At 42.8% G+C, this 26,577-nt stretch overlaps 1 protein-coding gene across 6 annotated transcripts in view; it reads left to right on the top strand.

Moving 5' to 3' along the window:
* Positions 1-26,577, top strand: part of STS (steroid sulfatase) — a 170,442-nt gene that overhangs the window by 66,988 nt on the left and 76,877 nt on the right. For 5 of the 6 annotated variants that reach the window (XM_077145304.1, XM_077145307.1, XM_077145306.1 and 2 more), the window contains 3 exons: positions 23,396-23,536; positions 26,210-26,331; positions 26,424-26,546. In XM_077145304.1, the coding sequence (XP_077001419.1) occupies positions 23,396-23,536; positions 26,210-26,331; positions 26,424-26,546 (386 nt within the window). The remainder of the gene's footprint in view (positions 1-23,395; positions 23,537-26,209; positions 26,332-26,423; positions 26,547-26,577) is intronic. The other variant, XM_077145308.1, reaches the window with a different exon arrangement.

The raw sequence follows: 26,577 nt of genomic DNA, 5'->3' as shown, positions 1-26,577 counted from the left end.
CAGGGAGCTTTATGAAACAGGAAGCCAGGAGAAGAAGCTAGCAGATGACGCCATGTTCACCATATGCCCTTCCAGCTGAGAGAGAGACCTTGAACTTCATCAGCCTTCTCCTGGATGCCTTAGATTGGCCATTTCTATAGACTTGTTTTAATTGGAACATTTTCTTGGCCGTAGAACTATAAACTAGGAAATTATTAAATTCACCTTTTAAAAAGCCATTCTGTTTCTGGTATATTACATTCCGGTAGCTAGCAAACTAGAACAGGGAGTGAAGGGAAATTTGTACCTTCATGGGATGTGATGTGGAGAGAACGAGTTCTGGACCAGGTTCACCACCCCCACCATGTTTTCCAATGCCATGGGGCTGGTAAGCCTCCCCACCCTCCTGAAATGGGGATAAGAACACTTACCCTGTACTGAGATGATGGTTATCCAGGGCACGTGATGGACAACTGCCCAGTACGAGGACAGGGCCTGGATTGGATTCCTTCCAGCTGCCCCTCAGAGCCTCCCTACTTTCCTCCACCCTGCCCTCTACCCTGCAGGCGCCCCTTTGGAACTATATCAACGGGCATGCTTGCCCAGTGGCTCTCATTGTGTTTGGCCAAGGAGAGCCATGATATCGGAGCTGGACAGCGTCATGGTCAAGTGTTGATCCCCAGTGTCTCCTCCCTGCAGTGTAGTCCAGGAAAGGCTGCGTCATGGGCCAAGGATCCCAGGTGCCCCACAAGGGGCCCTCAGTGACTCAACCTCACGCTGGGCCTTCGGGATGGTTCCAGCATGGCAGCCGGCACTGCCCCTCCTCGCATCCCTGTTTCTGCCCTTTCAGTCAGCTCTCTCTGAGTTACTCTCTTATGCATGCATCTCTTCTCTTTCTGCTTGGACCTTGGTTCTGGTTGGGCCCTTCTGGCATGCCCCGCCATATGCAGCAGTCCATCTTAGACCTACTAAGCTTTCCCCCTAAACCCTGAAGGAAAACAGAAGCTGCTGGTTTGGAGCTGACTTTTGTCACAAGCACATTGAAGTAGGTTGCTCCTACAAGCTGATCAGGCATGTCAGCTGAGTATTATGGAGGACCATATACTACAGTAACTGAGTTTTATATAGGCATTAACTATTATACAGGATTACCCATTCCACAACCTGACAATAGTGTAACTGATACCTGTAGAGACAGGGCAGGCACCCGCTTGCACCAATTTTATTGAAAACAATGTTGGTAAAGTGCCATCTAGCCTTCTAGAGATGCCAGGGAACCAAGTGCTGTGCTCCTCTACTCCGTATGATTGCTCACAGAAAAGGAAGGCCTATCTTAAGTACAGATCAGGCTTTAAATGGAATCAGCTCTCCTGCTCTAAGAGTCTGCCTGCTGCTACCAATCTGGGCTTCCTTTTGTCTTGATGGAGCTGCAAGGGACTTAATGATCAAGGGAGATGCCAAGAGAATGCACACTTCGGCTGGGCAGAGAAGAATAGCCTTGCCACATATCCTGCACAGCCAGGGGCCACGCCAAGCCTGCAGCAGCAGAACCAAGTTGCAGAGTGAAGCTGTAGACAAGAGGGATGGCAGGACCTGGCTGGGCACGCCGCTGTCTGCGGAGAAGTCTCGTCATGGGAACCTGCCTGTGAAACTCCTGCCCAGCAAGAAGCATGCAGAAGGGTAAAAGAATCAAGATGCTGTCTCCTGGATCCTCAGCTCTCATCCCCCCAAAGCAGGGGCAGACACTGGAGGAGCCGTGGAGATAGACACGTATTCCAGTGAGTGCTGTGTGATTTTCACTTTGAAATAAATGGAGATGTGAAGCCCACGAGGACCACCTGCTCCTCTCCCATATTCTCCCAACAAGTATTGTCATGTACTTGTTTCTGCAATGCTTTGTTACTTAGTAATTTCCATTGATTGTATGATTTCCTGTGATGCTTAGCAAGGGAAGGTTTAGAGGGGATTATAAATGGGGCTAATCAGTAAGATGCAAATTGCTTTTATGGCTGTTTGAAAACATTTTAAATGACCCCTAATTAAATCACTTTGCCAAATTATTTGTTAATTATCATCTTCCTATATAGTTGTGTTTTTTTTTTTTCTCCTTAGATCAGGAGATTTCAAGCACAGTCTGCTAAGCAGAACAAGCTGCATCATGGGGATACATGGCCAAAACAATTCAGAATGCTTGCTTTGTTGTGTTTCTTTCTCAATTGGCATACTTCCCCTTTCTGCTTTGGTGTTTCTTAGATGAAGGATAGATATGGTGATGGGCTGAATCTTCTAGCTGGAAAGAGGACAGTAGGCATTTCATTCAGATTCCCTTCTCAATGAAGTAATCTTTTCCACAATATCTGTAACAGGGTGGGGCTTTCCAACCTCCACTTGGACGTGTGAGAAGGCGTCCCAACAGGCTGTTGATTTTGAGATCTGGCAGCTCTTATAAGATCCCATGACTTATTCTGTCCACTGCCCTCACCTCACTCTGTCCTCCCAGATGATAGCAGAGTCCATTCGCTCTTTCACAGACGGCTGCTCAAGTAAGTTTAAAGGAAGTTTTGATTCCTTTTCCTTCTCTGGGGGAAGCATTACTAATTCCTAGGTAATTACTTGTGCACAATGGTTTAGGTACTTTCAGCATCCTCATAGCTGTTCCCTTGATATGCAGGCTGGTCTCTATCCCACTGAAATTGCAGTGGGTAAAACTGCAAATAATTATTCCAACTGTGGTCTGACGTGTTATGTGCTCAGTGGAATGATTGTCTCCCTTTTGTCAAAAACATTTCCGTAGTAATGTCTACTAATATAGGATAAATTTAGCCTTTGAGTGGCCCTATCACTGCAGGCTGACAGTTTGTAGTCCATTGAATCCTTCAGTCTTCTTGTGCCTTGCAGTTAGGCCATGCCAACTTACTATTTCCATCCTTGTGCAGATGATTATTTGTCTTAAATAAGTAGATTATGCTTTTCACTAACGGATTTAGTTTTGTAAGTTGTCATCATCTTTTATTCCACTTTTCAAGGTCTTTCTGGATCTTCTCTCCCAAAGCATATGCTCTCCTCCACGTATTGAGGAAATATTCTAGAAATATATTTATGCAGATCATGGATATAATTGAATAGTGCAGAGCCTTTTAACACATTCTCAGAAACCTTTCACATTTGTGCAAGTTCTTTCTCAGTATTTTTGGGGAGCAGATGTTTAAGCAGCTATGACTCCAGTTACCTGAAGTCCACATTCTACTTTCACTTGCAAACACTGAACATGAGATTTTCAAACTGTATGCCAGAATTGCATCTGTTCAACTGCTGCTAGTACCAGGAATAAGTTATCTGGCATTTCCTTAAAGGACAGGAGGCTGTGCAAGCCAGGATTCTTTCTAATGGACTCAGATGATACCAAGCAGTCACCAAGTGACTTCCTACGTGCACACAAGCCATCTGTAGAGAAATTATTCGAGAATCGAGTGTCAGATAAATGTTGTGTTAAACAGAGATACTAAATTCTAAGAGCATCCTAATGACATGTTATAGTTGTTTATCAAATGACATCCTCTCACTGCAGACCCCTCTTAACATGTAAATGTTTCTCTGTGGACATTTACCTCATACATACAGCTTTCTCTGTGACTGTCTTTGGCATCCTTTGTTTACATTTGTGTAGGCACCCTTTTAATTGATAAGGATCTGCCATTAGCTAATTAGTAAAGAGGAATTTTGTCTTATTGTCAAGTACCATCATGCTGTGGCTTGAACTTAGATTTCTTGGTTTACTGTTCTTGCAACAGTCTGCCAACAAGTGACGATGACCTTAAAGCTTATGTAAACTCAACAGATGAAAACTCACTGCCAGGGGCATCTGTGCTTTATGGAAGATGTTATTCAGCTGGGACACCTCAGTAGGACTGAGCACAAAAAACACATCTATATATGGAGAAACTGCAAAGGGATGCCTCGAATATTTTACCAAATGATATTTAACCTAACAACAATTATCATCACCATTTCCTGTGTTATCTAAGAAGACAGGATGTTGCCCATCTAAGACATAAATAGTGAGCTTGCTGATAACATTTCCTGCATGCTCATCTTCCTTTCAGACTGGGATTAAACTTTTTACTCCAAGATTGGACATACTTGCTTATGTATTTATATCAAAATTGTTTTTCTGCCAAAGGCAATTTTGAATTGCATCCTGTTAATCGATTGACATTGTCTATAGATATTCTTTATATGAAAGAGACTGCTGATGGAATGTAATGGGCGTGCTTATAAATAATGATTGCTTTTGGATTTTTAAAAGAGGCTTATTTTGGCAGTCCTAATAGGAGAACTGATTGTTTTCACTCACTGGGAACTCAGAGGAGTCTCAAAATAAGGGAAAATTTTCCTGGACAAGCAGACAGTTTGTCACCTTCACAGTCTAAGAACTAGGTCCTTTAGTTTATTATTTTTACAATTATACAATTGTATAATTGTAATCATACAATGTTTTCCTCAGTGAAGGATAGTGAGAGTTTAAAGAGTTCCAGAATGACTAAATGGTGTGAATATTTTCATTTTAAACATCAGCAAGAGAAAGGAGTTAAAGTAATCCTGATTTTTGCATGACAAATTTGGGTAGTAAATATTTTATTTGTAAGCAAACTCTGCCACCACAAATATTTCTTTTCCTAATATTTTTTTCTCAAATTTTGTAGGTATTAAAATTGCTTTTACTGAGTAATTTTAAACCCTAGCTGTGAATAAAGTTTTAGATAAAAGGAATGCTGTACCATTACAGTAAGTTATGTCTTTTAAATGCAATAGTGATTATTATGTGTACTTTTCTCTATTGCTTTTGAAAAGCATCCAAAAATGAATTAAATTTATGTTTTAAAAATCTGGTAAAAGCCAGTGAAGGATGTGGAGAGTTGGAGCAGGCATCTTCTATTCTTGCCATTCATAGAAACACTTTGAAATCAATCCATGTGGCTCAGAACAGATGCTGTCCAGGTTGAAGATGGCAAAAAGAGGAGAAAGGAAGAGAGCACCATCGTTGCATACCTTCCATCTGACTTGGAAATTGGGTGTTCTCCATCTATTTCAAAAATGTAATAGTGAGAACCTTTGAATAATAAAACCAGGATTTGAAACCAAGAGGACCACCTGACTCCATGATCTGATCTTTCTCCTCAAACTCCTGAATTCTGAATGAAAAATTAGGAAAGTAGGTTTCCTGGACCTTCATTTACTCTGGACAGGTTCTGATTTCAGCAAGAATTAAAGTCTAACGGGCTGCAAAGCACTGCATGATATTCACCAGCAGCATGAAGCTAGGAGGTGGGACTCATCCCTCCTGGTACTGATTTTCTGAGTCTTTTGAGTAAAATCTTTAACCTCTATGGACTTCAGTCCCTGCACCTGAAAATAGAGGGTTTTTCCCTACAGGATCTCTAAGGGTCATTCGGATCTAAGGGTCTGTGATTCCGAGACCATTTCCCACTATGAAGTTTGATGTTCCCTGGTTTGAAGAATGTTCTGTTGCTCTCCAGCTTTAATCTTCTGTTCTGGCTGCCTCCTCTGATTTCTCTCCTCCCTTGCCATTTACTCTGCATGATTCAAAGTTGAACAGGTGGTCAACAAGATGTCCTTCAAAAATCCCTTGTCTGAGGGTGTGGGGACAGCTGGAGAACCCACTGGAAAGCCAAAAATGTTTAAAACAGTAGACCTGGCCCTGAAACTGTTCCAGACGGACCAAAGGCAATGATATTCCCTGCATTCATAGCCTCCACTTGAAGTCACTTTCATCCAAGAATCAACCTGTATGTAAATGCATGGTGTTTCTTTGGACCAAATGTAGCTAACATTCAGTAATAGGGGAGAAACAAGAAGAAGCAGTGAGAGTACCAAGTCTCTAATTCAGTGATGCTTGTTTCTTGTATCAGGGGTCTCTAAGACCACCTCCAGGTTCCATGATTCATTGGGAGAACTTGCAGATTCAGCAAAGGTTTATTACAGCAAAAAGTTACAAAGTACAGTAAGCAAAGGGAAAAGGCAAATGAGGCAACATCTGAAGGAAACAAGGAAGAAGATTCCAAGAGGCCTCTCCTGGTAGAGTTGCACAGGATGCGCTTAATTCTTCCAGCAAAAAGTACGGCAACCATAAGATGTTGTCCACCAGGGAAGCTCATTGAAAACTCAGTGCTGGCATTTTTATTTGGAGGTTGGTCATGTTGGCTCCCTCTGCCCAGAGCACAAAATCTGGACTTCCAGAAGGAAAGGTGTTCAGCATAAACCACAATATGCAAGCAGTTTAGGCACAATGAGACATTCTTATAAGTTCTGGCAATGGGTGGGAGCGCTCTCAAAATCTGAGTTCCCAGATCAAGCAGACCTTTCTAAGGATAGCAGCCTCAGGCCTGTTGTGTTAACTTTTTTCTGCAACTTTTAAAGTGCTTTCCTCTTCATTATCTATTTAGTGAAATATAAACTGTTCTCAAGGCAGTAAAAAATATAGAAGCTTTAAGGGGGTCTTGAATTATATGTGTTACTGCCTTTTATAGTTAAGGAAGTCAATTATGTTCTTTTTTAAAAAAATATTTTTGAGTTATAATTTCCTTACAATAAAATGCATAAAATTTAAATCTGCTGTTCAATAAGTTTTGACAACTGTATGTGCACATGTAGCCACCATCAAAAACAAACTACAGAGCATTTCCATAACCCCCTCAATTTACTTTTGCCCCTTTCTAGTCAATACCCTGGCCAGACAACCACTATTGTGATTCTATCAGCATAGATTACCTTTGCCTGTTCTTGAACTTTCTATAAATGAAATCGTGAAGTATGTATTCCTTGTTGTCTGACTTATTTCACTCAACTTTCTGTGTTTGAGAATCCTCTGAGTGTTGCATATAATGGTTTTCTTTTCTTGCTCACTTTGTTTCTTTTTCTTGCTTTGTCATTTTCTCCTAAATGAATATTCTACAGTTTGTGTATCCATTCGTCTCCTGATGGTAGTTGGTTTGTTTCCAATTTTTGACTGTTGTAACCAAGGTTCTCCGTGAATGTGTGTTTTCATTTCTCTTCTTAAACTTGGAGTCTTGTAATTGCTCAACAATAAGGAACATGATGTTTAATTTTATAAGAAACTGCGAAATGTGACTCTGAAGTGTTTTCAGGTTTTGTCACTTCTACCAGTGACATATGACATTTCCAGTTGCTCCATGTCCATGTTAACATTTGATATTGTCAGTTCTTTTGATTTCAGCCCCTGTAGTGGGTGTGGCATAGTATCTCATTGTTGTGTTAGCTTAGTGTCTCTGATGACTAATGAGGTTGAGCACCTATTATTTGCTGTTTGGCCACTCATGTAGCTTCTTTTGCTAAACATATATTTAACTCTTTTTCCCATTTTTATTGTGCTGTTTTTCTCTTTATTGTTGATTTCTCCTTTATATATTTTGGATACATATCCCTTAAAGAATGTATGTCTTTTAAATATGTTTTACCAATTGGGGCTTACTTATCCATTTTCATAAAAGTACTTTTGAGGAACTGAAATATTCCATTTATTGTACTTTTTTTCTCTTTGTTTTACTTTGGATAATTTCTACTGATCTGGCTTCAAAGACATTGTTCTTTTCCTTTGCCTACAAAATGAATTCCTTACTGCTGATATTATGTATATGTATGTACTATATATTTTATTTATTTTATATCTAGCATTTCCATTAATTTCTTCTTCTATATTTTCATCTCATCCTTGAAACTCCCCATCTCTTAAAGCATGCTGTTCATCTTTTCCACTCAATTCTTTTCATGAATCCTTTACTATATTTAGTGTATATAGCTACTTTAAAAGACAATATTGCTATTTTAACATTTTTGTTAAATGTTAAAATACTTTATGCTACTTCAAATACTTTATTTTTTTTTAACTTAATGATGGACACCAAGCATAAAAGGAGCATGGAGACTGAAATGCAATAATATCCCCAGAAAATATCTCTTCCCTTTGCCCACTTCTAAGAGGTTCTCAATCAGTACAGCAGCTGTCTGTTGGGGCTCTAATGAGCTTCCGTTCGCCCACTGGCTTCAAATGCTTTGAGAAGGGATCCCTGCTTTTGCTTTAGTAGAGCTTGGGAGCCAAAGGTCTCCCTCTGCTCTGTACTCTAGCAGTTGGCTGGTGGGGGTTTTGTGAGCTGTCTTTGTTCTCTGTCCTGCTTTGGGTTTCTGAGCCTCAGGGCATCTATTTTCACCCTGAGCCCAGCCCCCAGCTTTGGTGGGACAGATAAGGGTGAGTTGGTGGTAGGTGCAGAAATGCCACCTAGCTGGGCCTTCTAGGACCTGATCTGCCCACCCAGCCAGGAACCATCTTCAGCTAGTTTCTCATTACCAATGCCTGAAAGCAATTCTCATCTTACTCCACACCCTCCTTCAGGGGATGGAAGTAACTGAGGGTCTCTTCTTCCTGGGAAGATGCCTCCCCCTCTGCTATCTAAGTTCATGTAGGTTTTGTTGCATCCTCAGCTCTTGGATTTAAAATCCATGAGTTTGAGGCTCATGTGAATTCTCTACCTTGTTAACATGGGTTCAGCTTTCCCTTTGGCCTTCTACATCCTATGGGCAGTGAAAGCCAGTTCCTCTTTTGCAATGTCATAACTTCCATTTTTTTCTGTAAACATTTTCCACTATCTTTGCGCATCTTGGAGTGGCTGTGGCCAGCTGTTCATATTTTCATCCTCTGGTGTCCTGTTGGAATATTTAGGATCCAATTACAAAGAGCCGGGTGGCATAGATTAGTTTGAAATCCTTAGCAAAGCCTAAAGATCAAATCTAGGGAAACCAAGCCCAGCCAGGGAAAGGGAGGGTGGGGTTGAGTGGAGACAGTCCTGGCTGGTTTCTGAATCTGAGTACTGGCTGCAGGGTTCACCAGCAGATGAGAGGATTGGCCCTCAGCAGTCTACTATTCATACTTACTTGGCACGTCAGTCTACAGATGACTTTTACAGGAATTTATCCCATTTATTTTTTTTAACCACCGTGAGAGGTAGAGAATGATTTTGGAAAAAGCAGAGTGAGATGGATTGAGTTCTGTTGGAAATTGTATATTCTTCTACCCTGGCTTAGTTCTGAGATCTTTGATCCAAGAGAAAGAGTCTGGCCAGATTTCATTTCAAATTTATTTTCACTTTCATCCCAGTTTCCCACCCTGAGTAGAGGAATGTGGAGGATATGTTTGTTTTAGCTGCCAAAGGCTGGTTCGGAAGACCCTGGCACTGGGAAGGCTAGTTCTTTTGGGTGGAAAGAGGAATGGCAGGGCTAGGCACTGGTCAGGGGTCCCTGGTATGAGCAGATGCTGACCTGCAAGCTCATGGGAGTCTTCTTGGGACTCTTCTGTCAGCTAGTTGGAGATGCCTGGCTGGCCGACCCTTGTGGCTCATCCCTGCAGACTCAAAACCAAGGAGATGATAACCCCATCACATTGGACACATTTTACATCCAGTGCCCTTTCTTGCTAGACTTTGAACACAGGAGAATTGCCTAATCAAGCCATACATTTCAGATGCTGGCCACCTTACCTACCAAGCAATAAAAAAACACTAACAGAGCCTCTATACATTCTTAGAGGTCCCACAACTCTATGCACATATTTACAGCTAAAGTAGCAGCTATTACAGGAGAGCTTATCCTGGGGAAGGAGCCCAGCACTGAAATGAGGGTCTCTACAGCATCTCCAGAAAGGAAGCCAGGCTGGTGTCCATGATTATAAAATGCTCTAACACACAAAGTCCGCTAGCTTTCTCAAGGGTGAGGATAAGAGTAGCAGCCCCTGGGCATCCACCAGCAGCCTGGCCTTGGCTGTCTTGAGCTATCTTTGTCTTGTTCCTTAACCTGGTTGTTAAATTGCTCATGCCTGACTCTGGCTTATAGCTAAAGTAATGGTTTTCCTTTACATCTCAAGTCATTGCTTGGGCTGAACGGTTCTCACCCCCATAAAGAAAGCTTTAGTACCTCTGAGAGAACAACCCCAGAGGCCCACTGATATTTATGGCACAGGCAGCGATGTCAGGACAGAAGCAAACACTTCACTCCGTTTCTGAATTTCTTGCTATAAGTTCACTTCTGTGTTCTTTCTATTCTCCATTTGTTTGTTGCTTATAGTTCCACCCCTCTCCCCAGTTCCCAATCAAGCAGACCTATTCTTTCATGCCCAGTGTTCTAGTTTTCTAGCTGCCAGAATGCAATATATCAGAAATGGAATGGCTTTTAAAAAGGGAAATTTAATAAGTTGCTAGTTTACAGTTCTAAGGCTGAGAAAATGTCCCAATTAAAACAAGTCTATGGAAATGTCCAACTTCAGGCATCCAGAGAAAGATACCTTGGTTCAAGAAGGCTGATGACGTTCAATGTTTCTCTCTCAGCTGGAAGGGCACATGGTGAACGTGGTAGCATCTGCTGGCTTTCTTGTGGCTCTACAAAAGGGACCCTCTCCACAATTTTTCTGCTTTTAAAAGATTCCAGTAAGCAACTCCACCTTCAATGGGTGGAGACACGCCTCCATGGAAATCATCTAATCAAAAGTTACCACCCACAATTGGGCGGGTCACATCTCCATGGGAACAATCAAAATACTCCCACCCAGTTTGGCGGTTCCTCAAAAAACTGAATATAGAATTGCCATACGACCCAGCAATACCATTGCTGGGTATCTACTCAAAGGACTTAAGGGCAAAGACACAAATGGACATTTGCACACCAATGTTTATAGCAGCGTTTTTTACAATTGCAAAGAGATGGAAAAAGCCAAAATGTCCATCAACAGAAGAGTGGCTAAACAAACTGTGGTATATACATACCATGGAATATTATGCAGCTTTAAGACAGAATAAACTTATGAAGTATGTAATAACATGGATGGACCTAGAGAACATTTTGCTGAGTGAGTCTAGCCAAAAACTAAAGGACAAATACTGTATGGTCCCACTGATGTGAACCGACATTCGAGAATAAACTTGTAATATATCATTGGTAACAGAGACCAGCAGGAGTTAGAAACAGGGTAAGACAATGGGTAATTGGAGCTGAAGGGATACAGACTGTGCAACAGGACTAGATACAAAAACTCAAAAATGGACAGCACAATACTACCTAATTGTAAAATAATCATGTTAAAACACTGAATGAAGCTGCATCTGAGCTATAGGTTTTTTTTTTTGTCTGTTTGTTTGTTTGTGTCTTTTTTTTATTATTATTATTTTTATTTTTTTCTCTATATTAACATTCTATATCTTTTTCTGTTGTTTTGCTAGTTCTTTTCCTAAATCGATGCAAATGTACTAAGAAATGATGATCATGCATCTATGTGATGATGTTAAGAATTACTGATTGCATATGTAGAATGGAATGATTTCTAAATGTTGTGTTAATTTCTTTTTTTTCTTTAATTAATAAAAAAAAAAAAAATACTTCCACCCAGCAATACTGAATGAAGATTAAAGGACCTGGCTTTTCTGGGGTCCACCACAGATTCAAACCAGCACACCCAGTGTTAGAAATTTGGATGCGATTGGGTTTTATCTGGGATTCTGCAATATGGGGATTTTGAAAGGCTGACTTGGCCCACCTCTGACCCATCCTGTGAGGTCCAGGAGAACATGCTATGTTCAAAAATGAACAGTTTAGCCAAAGTAATTCTTTACTACTGGCTCTGGTCTTGATCCTCAAGGTAGAACTTAGTGAGGTAGACTGAAATCTAGCCACAGCTCTTTTCCTTCCATCACCATTATATCTTCCTGAGTTGCTGGATCCTGTTGCTGATGTGCAAGGAAAATCACTCCTCATGGTGCCAGAAGAGAGGAAGTAATGGGACACTTGAGCTTTAGCACTGGGGCCATGGGCCACATGGGAGGACAAGATGGTGGCCAAAGAGTGAGGCCTGTCACCACCGTCAGGGGCAGCCCTGGAGTTTGACCCCTGGGATCTGTGACCCAGTCAGTGAGTTCAAGCCTGAGCATCTCTAGGCAGTTGGAGGGCCTGGGGATAGTGGGGACTTTACTGCTTTGAAGTCGGGTCCATCATAGGGGAAGGGGGAAGGAAAGGGGAATTCTTGAGCTCACCCTATGGAAAGCATCCAGCTTTCTGCATATGCTTGTATATGCTTTCCTTACAAGATCCTTCTGTCATTCACTGTTACCTGTAAATAATCTGACTCTTCACCCTTTCCTCCATATCCCACTGAAACAAACCAATTCTCTAGCAGTAAGAGCCCTCCAAATATAATAGACTCTCATCATCCAAGAAAGTTTTAAGATGTTGACAGGGTTTCTGTGCAGCAAGGTGTAAATTTAAAAACATCGGTCAAACCTTGATGAGTGGATCTGGGCAAAGAGCTGAGATTTGGAGGCATCCTGTAGGCATTAGGCTGAGCTTATAGGCTGTGGCAAGCGCCATTTGTGGTAAAGCATTATCACTTCCCACTCCTGCTTGCCTGGCCTGCAATGGGCATCTCTGCATTTCTTACAAACGTGACTTTGAACCCCCTTTTAAAAGAGAGACAAAATTATTGTAAGAATTTCTAGTTTTCTGAAGCCTAGAATATCAAAAGCAATTGAAGTGGTAAAAGAGGTGTTCAGTTACTGACATTTGTTTGCTTGTGTTAGGATTTGCTAGATTCTCTTTGGAGTGCTCTTCCGTTGCAAAGTACACTTTGTTTTTAAATTTGGGGGGAAAATATGGTTTCCTGTTAAAATCATCTCTTGAAAGGCAATCCACTAATCGCAAAATATACTTTTAAGAAAATGGTACTTTATAAAAGCTCCATGACATAAAGTATTCTCTAGGGAGCAGAAAATGACTAAATATTTGCTTACTAAAATTATGAATTATTACACTTAGAGTGAATGAGTTGCTAATCTCCCTTTCTCTTAGGAGCAAGCTGTAACACATAAACATCTAACCCCATGAGAAGGGGGTTCAGCATGGTTCAAGCAGCAGTAAAGCTTTATTTTAAAATATTTGTAGACATTAAAAATATCAATATACAGACATATGTATGTGTTATATATATGTATATGTAAACAGAGAGATTTGTATTTTGTCATGTTTTTGGCATCCTGTATCTAAAGAGAATATATCTATGTGGTACATGTGATGTATATGGTATATACATACACAAAGCATCTGAGTGCTTTTTTGTTTCTCAGTTATTTGAGAATGTAATGAGAAATTTTACGATGAAGAAACGTTATGTGATATATACATAAAATGTCTTAAATTTAGTTTAATATAGTTCACAGAGACCCAACTTGTTATTCACTTGTATCTTATGTAGTTTATTTCAAAATAGGTGTTCCAAGATTTTAATCCTACAAATAGCTGAGAAAAAGATCTCTAAGTGTGGTCAGCAGCCCAGGCCTGAGGTTCTTACTCTTTTAACTATTTGATGCCTCATTTTATATATTTTTACTTTGTGTTTTGCCCTTGCTCTCCAAGCTGCCCCACCTAACTCTGATGCTTTCTGCTCTTACCACTGCTCCTACTGGGGTTGAGATTGTACTTTTCTGCTCCTCTGGAATAGTGGGGGAAGACCCACGTGCAGCTGCCTGGCCTGAGCGGGTCTTCATGTGGCCGCAGCACACTGAATAGTACCTCTATGTGAAAAATGTCTGCACTCCCACCCCGAACCAAAAGGAATCTAATCTCATGGCACACTTGCTTGCATCTGCACCAGGAATCAGCCAGCTCCCAGCCAAGCGCTCTGCCTCCACTAAGCTCTGCGAAGCTTCCAGGTGTACCTGGAGGCAGGAAAGATTTACCCTGAAAATTGAGTGGAAGGGGGTTGTGTTCTCATGAGCTTGAAAATGGTGGGACATAAAGGCTGTCCGGACTCTGCTTTATACAATTTTCATTGAATACTTTGCTTAGCATTGATGCTTTCTGAGAAAGCCTCTGAGTCACTTCCAGGTAGACTTAGAGAAAGTCTGTCTGATCTGTAAACATCACAGGATGGGAGCCTTTTTGTTGTACAACTATAGAAACCTGCCGAAGTGGGTGACCTGTTCCAGTGTTGACAGCTCATAAGCGGCTATGCCAGGAGGGGATTTTTGTCTCTGGATTTCTTATATACTGCCCCACCCTATCCATCTCCAGATGCCCCAGCTGGACTCACAAAATATGGGGAGAAAAATGGTTGGGAACAAAATGGAGTCTGCAGACTTGCAGAATTGTTTACTGTTTCCCCAAACTTTTCTAAAGATTTCAAAGTAAACAATGAAATTGGCTGGGACTTTATTTTTTCAATCAACTTTTCATTTAATTTGAGTCTGTGTAATTGAGTGTGCTGAGAACTGTAAAAGTCTAGAGCGCTAGCTTCAGTTGCATAATCAGTGAAAACTGAGGTTTGCTAAATAAATAAAATGTGGACGCTTATTTTAGAGAAAACACAGGTCTTTCAAATAGGTGTCTAACTAGAGAAACCCCATTTCAAATACCCATTTATGTCCTAATGTTAGACGAATTTTCTTTACTAATTCAAAAATAGGATTTCAGACAGATAACAAAACTAACCAAATTTCATTTTTTACACATGAATTGAACAAAACTGCCTTTCTTCTAAAAAATATGGGTTGTAACATAGGTTTTTCTTTATTTTTGATAAGACTTTTCCCCATCAAGGAAATGGACCAGGAACATTTTAGTTGCCAGAGTAGAGCCTCAGTTATGTAAGCGGAATGTTAATTTTCTTTTAATGAACAAATTTAATATCATTACACCTGTAATTATGGAAATGTTCCTTTGTAGCTCTCCTTCATAAAATTCTCCTTTAGGAATAAACATTTTCTCTGAAAAAAAAAAGTGTTTCTTGCTTTTGCCAAATTGAAGTTGATCAGAAAAATAATTTAATTTTTTTCCGAAGGGGAAATTATATAGTTTTTCATAAGTTAATGTTCAATGGTCTTAATATTTTGGAGTGCAGCATTTTCATTTCATTTTTGAGCATCTTCATCAGTCCGTTTAATAGTTGGAAACATCTTTATAAATGCCTTGTATTCCATGCTTGTAGGAAAAAATTAAGTCTGGCTATTTCAGAAGGTAAAACTTATATGCCATGGAGTCCAGGTTTATTAACAAATCTATATTTTCACACATCCATAATTGGCCTAGATAGTATTTTTCATTGTAGCCCTGACAGTATTTCCTCCAGGCACATTGTGGGGTTTTATTTAGTGATTTACTGTCACACTGAAATAACCAAAACCGTGCTGTGATTCAGAAATTACTTTAGACCTTAAAAATTATTAGGGTTTTTTTTTAATCCTATTTGAGTTCAGTTTCAATAAATAATCATTAGGCTCCAATGAAAGGTCTGTTCTGGGAGTAACCCTTTCAATAGACACAGACAGTCGAAATGGATCTTTTCCAAAGAGGTGCTTGCACCCAGGCTCGATGCTTCCAGTCGTGGCATCGTAGCAGGAGACAGATTCTTGATGTGCAGCTCTGCTCGTTTTCCATCTTCATCACTCCCCATCGAAGCTGGTGGCACCCATGTGTAAGGTCAAAGGCATCTCAGGCCACTTGCTCTTTCTGACAGCTCATATCCAGCCAATTACCAGGTCCTATTGATTTCCGCTGCAGTCGGGTCCTTTCTCCATCCCAGGCTGGTCTGCGCATCCCCAGCCATCTGGGACAGCCACCCCTGTCTGCACACCCCCTCATGCCACTCCCCAGTCCCTGCACCACCCAGGAGCCCATTTGTCTGCAAAGGCAGAAGCTGCCCACAGTCCTGCTGGCTTCCCGTCACTTCTCAATGAGGATAGATATCCTTCACGCGCTCCGCATCTCCTGACCCCTGCTATTTCCCCAGGCCCTCCCTGCCTCTTTGTGACAGCTCTGTGTGAAGAAAGTCAGGGCACGCGTGTGTAGGAATAGTGGTATTTCAACCACATAAAAAGCATACCTACCAAAGACAATGTGGATAGACACACGCCACATGTGGTTTTCTGGTCAGTTTATGTTTTTCTTTTGAACGTTTATGATGAAGTTTAAAATAGAGAAAACAAAATTCATTTGAAAGGAATTTGATTTTGTCCACAATCAAAGCATAGTAGCCCAAAGAAGAACTCTCAGTAGCTGGTTTTCTGTGAGACTTTCCTCAAGACTCAAATAGAGCTTGATTTGCTCCACGAAATCTCTCTTTCAACCATATCCCTTTGGGCTACCATGAGTCATTTTTTTCCCTCCTCTCCTAGAGTTTTCATCTTTCAATCATGAAACAAAAATTCAGTTTTCACCTGGTTGCTGAGCTGAGAAATGTGTGTGTAATAACTTATATAACTTCTGACTACTCATTACTAAATGAAACGTGTTCTTAGTATAAGTCCAATGTGACCTTCACAGCCAGTGCTGTGGAAAGCCTGTCTGACCCTCACCAACAAAACCCGACTGCCCATCTCCAGCTGCTGTGCTTTGCCTTAGTCATCTATCGCTGCATAGCAAATTGCCCCAAAATGTAGGCACTTAAAGCCACGCACATCTGTTATTTCCCTGCTTCTGTAGGTGAGAACCTCAGTGTGGCTTAGCTGGATTCTCTGGCTCTGGGATTCTCAGTGTGGCTTAGCTGAATTCTCTGGCTCTGGGGTGTAGAAGCTGCCTTGAAATCACCTATCCTGATTCTCTTATTTCAGATGAGAAAGCCAAAACCTAGTCTAGAGACTGGCAGTTTCTAGGGCAAAACCCAGGACATGTGGCTCATGGCCCCTAGGCACAGGACATTGTTTCTAGAGCTTTCCAGCATCCCATTGGGTAGACACCTCAGACTTCTTCAAACGTCCCATTAATTATTTGGGCTATGGAGTGATGCCTGTGATTTTGCAGTACGCTGTCCACCAAATCCCCTCTTGCTGCCAGGCCATATGTGGCTGAACTGGGTATTATTAAATATATATATAATTATAATTGGATAATGATTAATAGTTGAATATTTATATACATATGATCGAATATATATGTATATATATTTTTCAATCCCTTCCCCACTACAATGGTGTTGACTGGGCTTTGTAACTTTCCTTGGTTTCATTATGAGCCTCGAGTGCTTTATAACTCTTGATTTTGAGTTTGACCACATGACTTAACTGATAGAGTGTTATTAGCTGTGAGGGGAGCGGAAGCTTGGAATATGCCTGCATGTTTGGCCTGGTCCTCTTGTACTTCTGCATTGCCCAATCAGGGCTTCCTCAGCCTGCTTCTCAGCCTGAGCCCCCAAAATAAATGTGTGTTGTGGACATAAGCCTAGAGCCTGGCCTGCCTTGTTAACTGACAACTAACCCCCTAGTCCAATACCCATTGTTGTTGTAAGTCACTGAGTTTGGGCATGGATTGTTACACAGCGTTATTTTGGCGGCAGCTAACTGATACACTATATAATCTAAATTACCAGCATGCGGAAACAGTACGAGGAGATGCCCTGCAAATAGTGGCAGAACATAAATGATGAAGGTCCAGAAAAAAAAAATTAACAGGGTTTGGAAGTGAGGTGTTAGTTTTGGTTTTTCATGTACTTATGTTCCCTTAATGCTCAGGTCGTGGGTGACCTTCTTTGCTAGTTCTCCTACCTAGCCCTGTGAGCCAATGCATAGTTATTAAATTGCTCGATGGAATCTTGATAAGGAAGTGTACACAAATACAAATGGCCAGGAGAGTCTCCTGGCAAGGGGCCTGCGGATCACGGGTTTCAGGGGTCAAGGTTAACTACCACAGTTCTGTTGACTTTGGGAATGACCCTTCTTGCTGGGGGGGTTACTCTGTGATTGCAGGATGTTTAGCAGCATCCCTGGCCTCAGCCCCCTAGATGTCAGGAGTGCCCCCTCCCCAAGTTGTGACAGCCAGAATGTCTCCAGAAGTTGCCAAGTGTCCCCAGTAGGGATAGTGGGGGTGGCAGAACTGCCAGTCAAGCTGATCTGAGATGGGAATCCATCCCTGGGCCCCAAGAGAGAGCCAGTCGCCAGCTGCCCTTTCCTCCTGCATCTAAGAGGAGCAAGTTTCCCTAAACACTCCTGAAAAGCAGAACAGCACATCATCAACATCTTCCTCAGTTACACTATTGGGAGTGCAGAATATTTTGCAAGTATGACTTTTTATTTTTTAAGGAGACAGGTTGAGTATGGGAAGGTATGTGAAGTCTGGAAGCATTTCACATGCACGCGCACACACACACACGCACACACACCTTTATTAATCTGAACTAACCACCTCTGTGCCTCCTGGGGAATGTGTTATCTGAACTGAAATGGCATTTTTAGTAATAATTTAGTTTCTTAAACCTCTTAACAGGGATTCACCCTGTTGTATGGTATGTGAACATATCACAGTAAAACTGCATTTTTTTAAAAAGTGATTGATTCTATTCCTCTTAATGTTTGAATAGGATAGAAATGTTTTAAAAAATAAAAATTAAAGGGTTTATTTAGTTTAGGATAAATCTAGAACCCAAGGCATTATTTGATGGTTACCTTTACTTTTAATGATAGAGGGGGTAGTTTAAGTTTTGAAAAATTATTTGGATGGCTCAGCTTAGTTATATCATTAGCTATTCGCATAGAATTCTTTCATGTGATGCACATGTATTTTACTTTATATTTCCTCCTATTTATTTTCATAGGCTGTAGATAAGACCTGGAATGGTGTGGTTAAGTAACTGGCATCCCTGTCATTTTTTTCTCATTTAAGATAGGCAAGGAATAAAGCTCTCCCTTATCTCATCATAAAATTATTATTTTAGAGTTAAAGATTTATAAGGGCTACATGCTGGCTCTGTAATCCTGAGGGTGGAATGAATATATCATCTGCTTCCTGGGTGAGAATTCTCATCCCTATTAAGCAAGTTAGATGTAAAATCCCACGCCATCCCCTGCCACCTCCTTCTGTGCTGTACATGCTGAGCTAGGCAGGGCCTGAAGCAAAGAAGAAAGTCTCCCCAAAACCCTAACCACAGCGCTTTCACACTTTATCTCATTAACAAGTCTTTTAGAGACTAGGCTCAGCTGAAGACCTGGCCTCTACCAAGTGCTCCTTTTATGAAGACTCTATTCCTTTTTGAACAGCTGTTTTGAGACAGTTCTCTCATTCCATTCCATATCAGTTAACTCGCTCTTAAGGTGGTGAAGCCAGGTTCCTGCTCTACATATGGAAAACAGATTCATAAGACGTGCACCCTGAAGTTTGGAGGAGGATCAGAAGCATTGGCAGAAACACAATAGGTCTCTGCCCTACAGGAGACGGCTGGGCGGGCATCACAAAGTGTAAGCTCGTCTTCCTTTCATGGGCTGCACAGCTCGTCTTTTAGGGAGGTGAGCATAGGACTCAGAATAAGAAGGCGATGATAATTTGAAAAGGCCCCTCCCCAGTCCCTACCACCCCCAGCTCTATTGCAGTGTCTTTGGGGACACTCTCGTGTATTCCTCCAGTGGGGACTAAGAGCCCCCATTTCATATTCTGCCACACCCTGGGCGTTTGCTTCTTAGCACTGCTGACATTGGCAGGTGGTTAGGTGCTTCAGATATTTTTGTCTATTCCCCCCTGCTACACTTTAAACATTTTGCAGACAGGAAGCAGGTCTTCTTTACTCTCTGCTATGTGCCCTGAGAGTTCTGGGCTCTAGTAAATAGCCAATTAATATTTGTTGACCAAACAAATGAGTAAATAAGCACAGTCACCTTCCATGGACTTAAGTTTGGAAGGTCCCTTCACTTCCCGATTGGACTGTAGGTGCCACACAGGGAAGGGCTGGTTGAATGCTATAAACGAGAACCACATTACAGACACTGGCTTTTAATCTGTTAATTAAGAATTCCTCACTTTAGCTCAATGCAGGAGGAGATGAAAAAGGATCATGAACCATGATTTCAATAGTGGGAAGGTTTTCTGGAGAGCAGGAAGGATTTGAAAATGAATATCCATCCCCAAAGGTAAAGCATAAGAAATACTCAAGGGTTTAAAGGCTACCAGAGACACCCACCCACTCAGAAGCTTCCTAAATGCTTAGGATCGGGGTCTCAGGGTCTCAGTGTGGATTTCACGGCTTGCAAACCCATCACTGACTTGTCAAAAAGAATGCTCAATAAAGCCCTGTCCTATAAAGTATGTGACAGTATGGCACTCAAACCAGAGATGGCTAGAAACGAGTGCTGTGGTGGCATGTCTGCAAAGAGTTGCATTTTCAGTTTCACTTGATGCAGAGAATAAAAAATACATTTTATTTTCTTAAAACTCCAGTTTTTGAGGGTTTAGTATGTAGCAGGTACTCTAAGTGCCTTACGTACATCCTCTCTTAATCGAGTCACCTGTGTAGAGGAGAAATAGGACCCCGTTTTGATTATGCGTTCTGCTCTGCCTGGTGACCTAGAATTAGTAACAGGGACTCTCTCCTTGGCCTTGCTGGCATGGGGGCTGGATCATTCTTTGTGGCGGGGTCTGGCCGGTGCGTTTGTGGTATCTGAACCCTTGGTGTTTGATACCAAGTTGGCCTCTCACCTCCAGGCCAGATTTTGCATGTGCAAAAGTCAGGCCTCTCAATTCATGCCTTTAAAGAAGAGGCGTCCTTCTTATTTCTTTCAAAACATAACTCTTAGCTACGTGAGTTTGCCAGGATGGCTTAAAGCGATAGAAATGTATTATCCAGCGGTTCTGGAAGTAGACGTGTGAAATCTTGGTGGTGGCAGGTCCATGTACCCCCTGAGCCCCGTAGGGGAGGACATGACCCTGTCTCTCCCCACTCCTCATGTCTGCCGCAGTCGTTGGTGCTCCCTGACTTGTGGCTGTGGCATCTCAGCCTCTGCCTCTAGTTTTGCATGGACACACGTCTGTCTGGGTGTCCTCTTCCCTTAGAGTGACCCCACCCCTATGGGGTTAGGGCACCCTAATCCAGTGTGGCTTCACCTATCTTTTTTCTGTTTATTGAGATATGTTATATGCTTGCACACCAAGTAACCATCCAGAGTGTGCACTCAGTGGTTCACACTCGCTGTGCATTCCTCATCACAATCGATTTTTGAATATTTCATTACTCCAAAAAAAGAATTTAAAAGAATGAAAGTAAAAATAAATGTGGAAAATAACACCCTAAACATCCCATCCCCTGCTCCCCCTGTATTATTGATTTATTTTTTTTCCCTTACTCATCTCTCCATACACAGGATTAAGTGGGGCATCAGTCACAAGGTTTTCACAAAGCAGAGTCACACCTTAAAAGCGCTATAGTTATTCAGTCATCTTCAAGAATCAAGGCTTTTAGATTACAGGTCAACAGTTTTAGGTACTTTCCTCTAGCTATAATCTAATACACCAAAACCTAAAAAGCGATATCTATGTACTGCATAAGAATAATCTCCAGAATGACCTCTTGGTTCTGTTTGAAATCTCTCAGCCCCTGAAACTAGAGACTTTCTCTATCCCATAGTGCCGGGTCCTGGCTCATCCCGGGAGTTCTGTCCCATGTTGCCAGGGAGATTTACATCCCTGGGAGTCATGTCCCATGTAGCGGGGAGGGCAATGAGCTCACCTGCCAAGTTGGCTTAGACAGAGAGACCACATCTGAGCAACAAAAGAGGTTCCCTGGGGGTGACTCTTAGGCATAATCCTAAGTAGGCTTAGCTTTTTCTTTGCAGGAATAAAATTCATAAGGGCAAGTCCCAAATGGAAGGCCTGGAGTTTGGCTTTGTCTTAACTCATCGCATCTTCAAAGACCCAATTTCCAAGTAAGAGGCTCTTCACAGGACTCGGGGTCAGGACTTGGGGGACACAACTTCTCCCCTTGCATCAGCTTCAGCTTTTAAAATAGATACTATCTCTGGGCTTAAGGCATCTTGTCGCTGAGTAGCTCTAAGCACTTGCAAGCGAAGGATGCGGTAAGAAACTCCTTTGCCTAAGTTTTGAATGTATTTTGCTTCTGTATGGATTAAGTTGCACCAGTAGGGGTTGGACTTAGCTGCAGGAAGGGCATCACCTAACGAGCACAGAGAACTGTTCACGTTCCTGAGGTGAAGTTTGTACAAGTTCCTTTTGAGATGCCCAGTCAACACCCATGTGGGGATGTTAGCTCGACTATCGGGTCTGCAATCTGGGAAGCAAAGTGTGGCATTGGCCTTGCCTCCCTCTGTCAGGACTCACCCTAGAGAGTCCATTGGGCCCACATGGGTCACCCAGGTTCTCTGTCCACCTTAAGATCCTTCACTTCGTCACGTCTACAGAGTTCCTTTTTTCCATTACGATCATGTTCACAGGTTCCAGAGACTAGCACCTGGAGATACTTGGGGGGCCTTATGCAGCCCCTACCAGGTGGCAATGAGCATTATGGAGAAAGTTCTTGAGACAGCGTTCAGAGGCCTGGAACGGCCTTCTGGGCTTGCAGAACAGCTGCCTTCCATGGCGCTACCCAGAACATTCTCTCGGGGGTGTGCAGGAGAAAGCATTGAAGGGGTTCCTGCTCCAGGGGCCATCAGTGCCTCCTCCATTTCTGCAGCTCTGGTGGGATCCTCATGTCCCTGTCCCCTCTGTCCTCGACTTTAGCTTCCTCCCCTCTGCTGTTCTGATGCTGCTGGGCTCTGCTAAGCCCTTCTCCCATCCTCTCCCCAAGTCCCTGGTTCTCGCACCAGGGAGAGCAAGGATTCAGGCAGTCAGCGATGGAGCCAGCACAAGGACACTGGTATTTCCCCAGGTGCCTTGATGCCTGCAGGCTCTTTTCCTTGCTTTAATAGTCAGGTGGCAGTTTCTCCAGGCATCAAAGAGCGGCTGTCAGGTGGCTGTCCTCCCGAGAAGCCCTCTGACCTGTCATTTCTGAAGGTCCTAGGGTTGAAATGTTGCAAGGTGATTGTGGGTTGGGCTGGCAGACCTAGCAGGTGGACAGCTGCCCTTCCCAGGGACATTCACTGTTGTCCAGTACCTGTCAGAGTTGCCCTAGACTTCGCCATATGTCCTTTGAGTTTGGACAAGTATATTTGCACCTACATTTATATGTTTAACCTTAAACTTACTAAGCCAGCGCTCGTGCTTCATTTTAAAATGGCTGTGAGCCTGATCATTTGATCTGGATGCAATGTCTGTTTTTCCAGTGTTCCCATATAGGACTTTTAGCTAATTACATGGTGATTTTTCACTTTCATCTCTAAGCCGAAGTTGAGTTTAGGCCCAGGGTAGAAACGAGAGATAATTGCTATCCATGGAGAAGAAAATATTTGTTTTGAAGAAAACACACTGCAGGTGGAAAGGATAAAATTCTCACCTCCTGGGCTTGTCATACCTTCCCTCTTTGGAGCCGGCAATGCCTGGCGGTGGGGGACAAGTATGTCCTGGCCCGAAACTCATGCCAGGGAGTGAGGGTAGAGGGGAGCCACCGCCCCTCACTTGGCTCTTGTCTCCTGACCCTTCTCAGGAGGATGGGGCCCCTTTTCCTTCTGCTGCTGTTCCTGCATGAAGCCTGGGGCGCCATGGAGTCGAGGCCCAACGTCGTGGTGCTCTTGGTGGACGATCTCGGCATAGGGGACCCCGGCTGCTACGGCAACGCCACTCTCAGGTTGGCTGGTGGGGCTCGTGGAGACACACGTGGCTCTGGGTGCAGGTGTCGTCCACCGTGGTGGCTCATGCATGCTCACACACCGTGGGGACACAGATCACAAGGCACAGGACACCCTCCCCGCAGCGTCTTTCCACTCCTGGCTGTATCCTTAGGTTCATGCAGAGGTAATGGCGGCAGGCAAGACTTGGCGGGTTTGAGCATGTGCAGTGAGGTGGGCGAGCCCACAGAAATCACCGTGAACATATATGTTCAGAAGAATTCTTTCTCACGCAGCACTTCCACGCTGCTTTTCATACAGTCCCGTTTTCTTTCCCTTTGCTCTCCTCTGTGCGTCATCTTCTCTCCTTGGCCACGTCTAGCTTGGTTCCATTTGCTTCTGGACCTGCCCCACCCCATCCCAGCTTGTCAGCTCTCGCCGTCACTGCACGCCTTCTTTGCCCTTTCCTCCCAGTCCTTTCTCACTCAGCAGTGACGCTGGCAATCAGGCCCGCTGGGCAGATGTCATAGTTTGGGACAGCATGGCTTCTAAAGGGGCAGGGGTGAGGGCAGCAGGAGGAGAAACTCAGGAAATGACATCTAGAACCATCAGATGCTTGGGTCTGCGTGACAGGGGGCACTTGGTTTCTAATTCCTCGGCATAAAATTGCTTTGACATGAGAAATATCTCTATGGCTCTTCAGTTTAAAAGGGGAAGTAAGTCTCTGTGTAGTCAAATATTGACATTAGGGTTTCGTTTTCTTTTTACTGTAATGAGGAAACGATTACATAAAAAGAGTTCTATGGAGAGCTTCATTGCATCAAAGAATCAATACAAACTAAATTAAAGGAGAAGATGGGGAAAGAGATCATTTTCTTCCGCTAGAATTTTCTCATATGAGCTATGAATAAGGAAAATCTGAACCTGTTTTCATGCTCTGGCTGGGGTGAGCCTGTCAGTGAGTGTCCAGAGACGCTGATTTATTTTCATACCGTTCGCTCAGGCTCCTCATCTTTGTTTCAATGTTAAAATGGGCCTCTGAAAGGGTATTTTGCCGTTCCATGTCAGATTAAACAAAATTAAGTAAATCCTTATTTTAAGAAAAAATTGCTTATGAGACATAGGGAAAAATATCTCAGTTACTCTCTGAATCTTGACATTGAATGTCATGGGGAAAGCACGACATACATTAGATTTTGAAGCATATTTGAGGGTAAGAGCTACCTTCAATGTTCTCTTCACATTTTAACTGACATGCATATTTTCTGCTGTACCTTTGGCACCATTTTGTTAAAAAATTTTGGATCCCCCTTTTTGACATTTGTCACATAAAACCTTTTTTATTTTAACTTAACTTCTCTTCTGAGAGTCATAATTTCTGTTCTATAAGCACTATAAGATTTAAGTGAAATATGTTCTGTTCTCAGCACTATAAGATTTAAGTGAGATATGCAGCAAGTTTTTGACTTCTAAGTATTTTGTCATTTAAGGCAAAAGCAAAATGCGAATACTGACCATGAAAATAATTGTGTACAAACAAAAGTAATAGATGGTGCACTTGTTTGACCTAACAAATGCAATTGAAAGCCATTCCTCTCCAAGTTGTGCATTATTGCCACGTGCTAGGACCAGTTTAGGGAAGCTCTGAGGCCCACAACAATGAACAAGATGCAAACCCCCTTCCCCACAGGCAGTCATCTTTGAAGAGGGCACAGTTAGCCACATTATCGCTTTTACAGAGAGAAAGCTACTGTGCAAGGGAAATTCAGACTGCTGCCCTACACACAGAACGGTGTCCCTCCTCCCTCCCCTTCCCCATGAACCATGAAGGCTTCTAGAGGTATGCCCAGGAGAATTCCACCTGCAAATGGAAGTGAAGAGTAAAACATCACAAGCCAGGGAGAAAAATGGGTCCCGGGGCGGCTGGTTGAGGATATAGGAAAAGAGCTTTGCACCATGGTTCGAGAATTGAAAGATGTTGATTCCCAGTTGCCTGGGAAGTGTGGAACAGGTTCCAAACAGGATGGGCCAGTCCATTCATGGAGACAAAGCATGGAAGGCTCATCTTGAAAAATGCATCATCCTAGAAATGAACCAATCAATAAGTATTCATTAAACTTAAAAATCCATAAACCCATGAAGGGAATGTGGTTCACGCCCACAGTTTTTTCACATCAGTGTGTGTCCATTTTTCCTGGACTATATTAATGCATTTGCTGTACTGTATTAATTGCTAAAGGCACATGGGATCCCATTATTCCCTTCTACCTGAGGCATGTGGGAACTGGCCAGTGATGAGAGCTGGTTGTGGGCCTCCCTCTAGCTATTGCTGAGAATAGAGGGGTCGAGCTGTCCCCAGAGCTATCTTGTTTTAGGGCATGGCGGTGACTAGGGGTGTAGGTATGTGGTGGAGGAGTAAGGCCTGGCCGTTCCACTCGTTGTGTCACATCTCTCAAACTTGTTTGCTCTCTTTTAATCCAGGTCTAAGGGAAATGGGGTGACAGCATGGGTGGTCCCCTGGGGACATCAGCCTTGAATCCTGGTTTGGTTCTAGTTCTGAGCCTTGGTTCTTTGTCACCTCTTCATCCCCCTCCCTCTCCATGTCACACAAGCACCTAACTGCCCTGGGTTGTTGAGAGAAGGCTGTCCACATCTTCAAGGTCACCCAAACCAGCATAGTTCTTGTCTTCTAGAACTCCCAATATTGATCGGTTGGCCAGAGAGGGAGCGAAACTCACTCAGCACCTGGCAGCATCTCCCCTGTGCACACCGAGCAGGGCGGCCTTCATGACTGGCCGCTACCCCATCAGATCAGGTAACCACCTGTCTTCATCCCTCTGTCCAATGGCCGTGGGGCAGCTACCGCCCAGCATTCTCCTCTCTTAACTGTTCATTTCTCCTGCTCAGGAATGGCATCTTATTCCCGCATTGGAGTATTCCTGTTCTCAGCCTGCTCTGGAGGACTTCCCAGCACTGAGATCACATTCGCCAAGCTTCTGAAAAAACAAGGCTATTCGACAGCTCTGATAGGTATCGGCAGCTGAGGAGGGAGGGAACAAGA

This window comes from Tamandua tetradactyla, chromosome X (genome assembly GCF_023851605.1).
Source record: "Tamandua tetradactyla isolate mTamTet1 chromosome X, mTamTet1.pri, whole genome shotgun sequence".
NCBI lineage: Eukaryota > Metazoa > Chordata > Mammalia > Pilosa > Myrmecophagidae > Tamandua > Tamandua tetradactyla.
This window is presented reverse-complemented; position numbering and strand designations above follow the sequence as displayed.